General features: G+C 50.0%; 1 protein-coding gene across 1 annotated transcript; it reads right to left on the bottom strand.

Moving 5' to 3' along the window:
- Window positions 1-2,912: 2,912 nt before the first annotated feature.
- LOC130588005 (integrin-linked kinase-associated serine/threonine phosphatase 2C-like) lies at window positions 2,913-6,860 on the bottom strand. Its single transcript, XM_057388964.1, has 4 exons — window positions 6,586-6,860; window positions 4,714-4,833; window positions 3,366-3,447; window positions 2,913-3,182 (listed from the first exon to the last, which is right to left on the bottom strand). The coding sequence occupies exons 1-4, from the start codon at window positions 6,843-6,845 to the stop codon at window positions 3,042-3,044; spliced, it is 603 nt and encodes a 200-aa protein (XP_057244947.1). The 5' UTR covers window positions 6,846-6,860; the 3' UTR covers window positions 2,913-3,041.
- Between the last annotated feature and the right edge of the window lie 870 nt (window positions 6,861-7,730).

The following is a 7,730-nucleotide window of genomic DNA, read 5'->3' as shown; positions in this document are numbered from 1 at the left end:
GTGGACAACACAGCAGGCTCTCCCCTCACCGTTCAAAGTGGCTCCGATTTCAGTGCCGTTCTGCTGGGAGTGTGAGGAGGCTCCAGGCTGAACCTGTGCCACCTGTGCCAGGCTCTTCCCTCTGCCAGCCCCCAGTGTCTCCCCAGCTTAGCACCAAGCCTCAGGAGGACCATTTGCTCATGCAGGAACTGCAGGCTGGTCTGGTATCACTGCTGCTGCAGAACCAGCTGAAGATGGACAAAAGATCATGAAGAAGATGATGATGGTGATGATAATAAAGCAGCCTGACCAGGACCTAAAGGCAGTCACTTTTATCTAAAGGCTAGGCCTAGATGTTTATTTTGGAAAACACTGTTGACAGTGGCAGCAGACGGTTGCCTTCCCCCAGGACTCAGCTCCCACCGTGCCTGGTTCAAAGCCCCACAGGTCCATTTTTACCCCTAGTGGTTCTTCCCCTCCCTGCCTGACTCAGTCTCAGCAGCCCCAGCCCGATTCTGAATTGCTTCAGGGTAGGAGCAGCAAATGCTGGCAGAAGCCAACATCCTGTGCATGAACCATCAAAGCAAAGTCCCAATAATGCCTCACGTTCAATTAAAGCAAATTCCTGCCCTGTGCCTTTCCCCAGCAGGCACTCCCTGCCGGTGGCACGGGGCCCAGGCTGTGGGCAGCACAGATAGCTGAGGATGGGCACAGGGCTACGTGACCGAGCGAGGGCTGCGCGAGAAGGACCCAGCAAGGTTTGGGCGTTTGATTTCTCAGTAGCACTTGGCAGTGCCAGCAACACTGCAAGATAGCCCGAGCTGTACCTAGCCCCACCTTATCCCAGGAATCTCCCTGGCCCTGCCTGCCCTTCTCCACAGGCTGCAGAGGAGTGTGGTGGAGCAGTTGTTAACGCAGCAATTCATGGATAGGGGTGTTTGAATGTGAGGAGGAGGGAGGCAGTCTCTGGCTGTCCAGTTTCAGTGCTGACTCCTGCCAAGCAAAGAGAACTTGTCTCTGAAAGCAAAGTTGTGCTGCTCCCCCAGCTGATCAGGCGGGCAGCAGCCTCCTGAAAGACGTGAGGCTGCTGCAGCTCCTGCCCAGCTGAGGAACTTGGCCCTGGCAACACCTCCCATCAGGAAGATGCTGAGCACTGAGGCAAAGAGAGTGCTTTTTCAGAAAACGTCCTGCGAATGCTGTCTTAACAGGAAATTAAAGCAAATCCTTATTTTTTTTTTTTTACTTCCACTAAAGCTGGGGCTGAGCCTGCTTTTCTAACTGTCTGGTTACTCCCAACCCTTCCTTTTCCCCTTTGCCATAAAAAATGGACATTTTACATAAATTGTTACTAACTGTGCCATAACACTGCATATTCTGATCCTAGCTGGAGCTGTGCTTTCAGAACTTTTAGAACTTTTCCTAAAAGGAAGAAAAGCAGCGTTTTAAGAGGAGGGAGAGGGAGGGAAAACAGAGGAGGACAAGCTAACCTGTCACCAGCTCTTGCACTGGAAATCAAGAGTGGTCTCTTGGAAGGAGCCCCTGACCTGGGAGCCTGGCTCAGCTCTTGCAGCATGGCCCAGTGCAAGAGATGGAAAAAGGGGAAGGTGAGAAGGGACAGGAAGTTACCTTTCTGAAATCTGCCATCAGAGTTTTTTTTGACACAAACAGAAGCAACTCCATGCCACTCTGTCTGGGCTCTCCAAATCTGCCTTTCAAGAGTAGAAACAGCAGAGTGTGCTGCCAACAAAGGCATTCCCTCTCCATTCATCCTGCAGTGCAAACCTTACATCAGAGCACACAGGAATGGCTGGGAGCAGAACAAGCTGGCAGAGGACAAACACTGCCCCAAATCTGTGCTGGAGGCCCACTTCCTTCCTCAGTCCTCTGCAGGAGATGCAGAAAGTCAGGGTGCACCAGGCTGCTTTAGCCTAACCCACGAAGTGTGACTGACTACTGCTGGAGCCAAAATAGATGTACGATGGTCAAGCCACCTGTCCCAACAACACAGCTTCTGTCCCTCCAGAACACAGAGAGCCCAGCATCTGGGACCATCTCCCAAAGTTGCAGAAACACAGAAACGAGCCAGGGAAGCCTCACAGCCCTGGGCTATGCACGAACAGCAAGCACCACCCTTGCCCACTTCCCCTGGGACTGCAACTGTGCCTCATCAGAGCAAGGAGAGCAGAGAACTATACACTCAGCTCACCTCCCTCACTGCCCCACTCACACAGGATAGGAAATTGGAAATTTAACTCCTTAGGTAGCCCAATCTATTTAGCTTTCATTCTGTCATTTGGTCTCAAGCCAGACTTTCTCTAGAGAAAAGCACACTGAGTGCAGCAACAGCTGTTAGAGGCATCATGACAGGATGAGATACCAGACACTTATTAGTGCCTAAAACTTGAGATGCCTTCTCCTCAGATAGCACAGACAAGCAGAGCCTGCCTGTAGCTCAGCTGCCTGGCAAGTCCATTTGGTGAAAACCCTTTTTCCAAAATCAATTGGCAGCAAATTCCAGCCACTTTTCCCATCCCAACACTGTGATAAAACTCCCAACATGTTCTGCAAGCCCAGGGCAGGTACATTGCAGCTCTGCAAAAGGTGTTTGTGTCCCTCAGCTGCAGGCAACCTCACAGCCCAGCTTCTGAGTCCAAAGATTTCCTACCCAGTGTGAAGAGGACAGCCCATCCCACATCCCAAGCTGGTGGTGTAGGGTATCTCACAGTCTGTATGGTACAGGCTGTCTGGGAGCCCCCACCGAGTCCTGGCACTCCGGACTCTCCCAGTCTTGCACAAAGCTCAAGGATATGGACAGCAGAAGTGCCCCATGTGGAACAGCTGGCAGAGCTCATGCCACCAGATGCCTCTGGCTAGCAGCCCTGCTAAATGGACTTACTGGGCTGGCCAAGACATTCAGCCCTGCTAGCTAAGCGAGCTAGAACTGTTAGAAAAAAAACACCTTTATTTACACTGAAGAGCATCCAGCAGGACCCACCCTCCCCCAGCCACACATGCATGCACACGGATCTGTCCCTTTCCTTGCACCCAGCACTCCTCATCCCTCAGTGTTCTATCCGCACCACCATGACAGTGACATTGTCAGCTGACCCTCGCTGCACTGCCTTGTTGGCCAGTCTGTTACACGCAGCTTCAAACCGAGCATCTGCTTCCAGCTTCCCTTCCCTCATCTGGATGTTCTTATCCTGTTGGGACAAGGGAAGATGACACTGATTGCTCCCAGCAAAGGTAGGTACAAGCACACTGTGGTTTCCAAGCACAGGGAAATAAAACACAAACAACCATGGGAATAAGGGAGGGTACCCAGCAGAATCCATTCCATGCCATCTGCACCAACAAACCCAGCCCCCACGCTGCCTTCTCCTCACCTCCAGGCAGGACACGATGAAGTTCACAGCTTCTTCTGGTGTAAAAACTTTAAAGAGGCCATCACACGCTATCAGAATGAACCTGGAAATCAAGTGGAAACAGGTTCCAATTTTTGGCTCCCAAGCTACAGCAAAATCCCTCCAATCTATTTTATGACCATCCATGCTCTGATCCAAAGGGAAGATGCCTAAAAGCTCATCTGAAAATCCCTTACAAACTACCATTCATGGCAATTTAGAACACAGGCCAAAGAGCCAGGCAACTGACGTAAGACCTAGATCAGGACATCCTGGTGTTCCTACCAACACTGGCAAGATCATATAGGACATCCTGGTCAAATGCTCCATTGCTTCTCGAAGAACTGCTTCTTTTCTTTGAGTCCTTTTCATTCACATACTTTTCCTGTGAAGTGGCTAATGCAAGGAAGTAGAGAAACATAGCTAATCCCTCATGTACCTCACTTTACATTCTTACACTCCCCAGGGATGTGATAATTTAAATACTTAAATTCAAAAGAAAAGCAAGTGATACAACTGATTAAAAAATTGACACCAAGTATTGCCACAGGCTGCAGAAAGTGAGGGGATACAAAGGCCAAGGCAGGGACAGGATCCCTCTGAGGACTGGGGAGACTGCTCTGCACTCTCTGCCAGCACAGGGAATTGTACTAACCAGGAGCCCTAATCAGAGCCACCAGGACAAGGAAAACTGTGACCAACCTAATGGTCAGCCTGCACAGACAACCCTGACATCACTTCAGAGCCTGATACTCAAGAATATCTTTAGAAATATTTTAGTGGATCACTTGATATGGAACTCTAATCCCAGAAAAAGCAGCAGTACTGGGTTACTCTCACCTCTGAGAATCTGCAGGGCCATACTGACACAAAATCTTACTGCAATTTGTCGTTGCCAATCACATCATGGAAAACTATCTCAAATTTTCAGATATCAGAGCCGAATGCAAAGGTATTTATGGGCATTACAGCTGCTAGAAACAACTCTTGGACAGGATGGAGATCCAAGAACTCAAGCCTTAACTAATAGCTTGAACACTGGTGTATGAACCTAATCAGAGCACAAAGGACATCTGAGGCTTATGTATGCTATTGCTATGAGGGTGGCTCCTCCAAGAGGAGCCTTCACAGTATCTTGGCAGAGAAGCAGCATTTATCCACTGTACTAACAAGGAACAGGAGCAGAGAAACATGAGCAGTCAGAGCATCCTCTAGTTCTGGGGGGATCAGTCTGAAGTGCCTGGGCTCTAACAGCAGAGCAAACAGGGTTGGGCAGCTTGTGCTGAGCAGCACTGGGACAGACAACCCCCCATGCAAGGGCACACTTTACCTGTCATTGTGTGTGAGTTGGCAGCGTTTGATATCTGGCACAGAGATAACACCACAGCGTTTGTACTGGCCATCCCCAATGGAGCGGGAAACCTCCAGCACTCCCAGGACTCTTCCATCCCTGCACAAGGAAAGAAAACACTGAGAGCCCTCCCCACACGTGTGTATCTCACTGCACTGCCTGATGGGGACATCTTTGCATCCATCTGCCTCATACAAATAATGACCCACTTGCCCAGCGAGTTCAAATCTCCCCTTTCAAGTCTCCTTCCCTTTCTGTGTGTTTGTGTGAAGCTCTGGGAAACAAGTGGTCAAGGGGGAGGAAATGAGGTCAGGACACTTCAAGGCTGTTTTCTGTCACCCTGCCCTAACTCCAGTCCTGCTTAGCCTAGCAAACTGGGGAAGTAAGACTTATATGTGAGCTGAACTCCCAGAGGCATAGTTTGAATACAGAGATTACTTTTTGGCAAGATATCTAGCAAACTGCTCTTCACTAGAAGCAGAGTGGCAGAGGCAAGAGGTCTGGGCCAGCAGTCCCTCCTGTGTCCTGTCTATCAGGACAGGGTGGCTCAGCTTTGGGCAGTTCCCAGGAGCAAGAAACACGGAATGTTCAGCTCCTGATCACCTGGCTTTAGTAACCACCGATGGCAGCAAGCACTTCAGTGAAACCTGAGCTACAATGCCCCTGAGGAAATGGCTCTGGTTTATTAAGCTTTTCTAATTAATCAAGTTCCCTATAGAAACAGCTTCCCATATTCCACCTTTCCAACCATCAAGCATCTTCTCCCAAAAAAGGCTCCTCTGTGCCCTCTGGGAATACACAAAGCTCATTCATTTCATAGTCCAAGCAGACTTGCTTGAGATAAAAGCAAGAAGCAAGGCACGTCACAGAGAAGAGATCTGATGCTCACGTACTTCATGACTTATCTCTTGGGTCCAAAATATTGAACTACAAGTAGTGGGAGAGGCTCCCAGGTAGTCACAGACCAGTTCTGGAAAGAGCTAACAGCCACTGGGCCATCTCTTTGCCCAGTGCAAAGACAGATCAGTGCTAAGTGTGAGCAGCAGCATGTGCTCTGCAGAGATAAGGGGAACAAAGTGCTGCAGACATGGCAGAATTACAGAACTGAGCCCACCCTGAGCCCTCCCCACCCTGGGTGCATTTTGCCTCCACAGGAATGAAGATACTTCACCTGCACTGAATCCCCTCTTTGTGAAGACACCACTAAATCAAGAAACAGCCTTCAAAGAAGGGAGAGAACCTTGCCAGGGAAATAAGACTCAGCTGCTGTGTTTGGCACCAGCTCCCCAAAGGAGCCATGAACTCCTTTTCACACAGGAGCATTAAAATAATCACATTTGGCTCCAGAAAATTCCCTCCTACTGCAGACAGCCTCAGTGCATCAGCTAACCCCAGGGGAGCAACACCAACTGACATCAAGGGCTTTTTGTGCTCTCTCAGACAATCCCTCTTCTCACAGGACAAGGAGCAAGAAGTCATGCTGCAAGGAAATGAATTCTGCTCAGTGTCACAGTGTGCAGAAAGCAGTAACTCCTTCAACAGTCCAGTCCAGCTCTATAGGTCCAAATGTGAATGTCAAGCTTGTGTGTGCTGGTATCCCACTGCCAGGCTTTCCCATGGGTCCTGCCCTGGCCATCATAAGGCTCTGGGAAACCAGCCCACATAACCAACTCCAGTAATTGAATCCTTACACGGCTCAAGCATCCCTGTGCTTCCCACAGGCAGCAACAGACTCTCTCCAAGCTCTCAACTAGGATGCATATTAGGCTCAGGAAGCTTCAAAACCTCAGTGCTCAGGCCCAAAATTAGGCTAGGGTTTAGATTAGCTCACTGACACCCTCAGGCACCCACCTGACGTTTCCCCCAGCTTTCTGTATCCGCATCCGCTCCTCATACTGGGTGGGGTTGTGCTCCTTACTGAGGCTTAAGGCTGTGTGTTTCTGACTCTCTTCATTGTAACGACACAGAATCGCCTGTGCTGACAGAAGACCATCGTGAGTAAAAAACAACACAACCACAGCAACAGCTTCTTGAGAGAGAGCCCCAAATTTTAGTGAATGGTCCCTCCCTGGGCCAGTGACTGGTGGCCAGGGATGCTTCTCAGGGCTCATAGGTAGGAGGTGCTGTTCAGTACTTTTATCAGTGACTTGGATGCAAGAGTTGAATGCACCATTACCAAGCTTGCTGAATTGGGAGTGCTGTGGACTCTCTGGAGGGACAACAGGCCTTGCAGAGGCATCTGTGTAGATGCACCATCAGGCACATTTGGAATTACTGTATGGAATTACTATTACTGGATTCTGTGCCCAAGGTGGAGCAATGCTGAACACRAGTGTAAGCTGGGAGAGGAGTGGCTGGGGAGCAGCCCTGCTGAAAGGATCTGGGGGTGCTGGTTGGCAGCAGCTCAGTAGGAGCCACTGCCAGGAGGGCAAATGGCATCCTGGGGGCATCTGACACAGCATGGCCAGTGGTCAGGACAGGAGATGGTCCGGCTGTGCTCAGCCTCACCCACAGCACTCCAACATTAAAAATGATGGGAAGGTCCTTGAGTGTGTCCAGAACAGGACAACCACACTGGTGCCAGGACTGGAAGGCGTGTCCTGGGAGGAGGCTGAGGGTTCTGAGTTTGTCTGGTTTGAAGAGAAGGAGGCTGAGGGACTTCATCCCCCTCTGCAGCTCCCTGAGGAGGGGCCATGGAGAGGGAAGTGATGATGTCATGGGAATGGCTCAAAGCAGGGCCAGGGTAGGCTCAGTTTGCACATTAGAAGTGTTTCTTTATCGAGCATATAATTAAATGCTGCACCATACTTCCTGGAGAGGTGGTTGATGCCCCAGGCTGTCGGTGTTTAAAGAGGCTTTTGGGCAATGGTGCAGCTTTAGGGCAGCCCTGAACTGGTCAGGCAGCTGAACCAGATTATTGTTGTAGGTCCCTTCCAACTGAAATATTCTATTCTAGATGCTGTGAGATATTCAGCACCATCAAGAAAGAACTGTTG

This window comes from Malurus melanocephalus, unplaced genomic scaffold (genome assembly GCF_030028575.1).
Source record: "Malurus melanocephalus ecotype Western Australia unplaced genomic scaffold, MMel_1.1 scaffold_3019, whole genome shotgun sequence".
Classification (NCBI taxonomy): Eukaryota; Metazoa; Chordata; class Aves; order Passeriformes; family Maluridae; genus Malurus; species Malurus melanocephalus.
The sequence above is the reverse complement of the archived record's forward strand: the minus strand, read 5'-3'. Positions and strand labels throughout refer to the sequence as shown.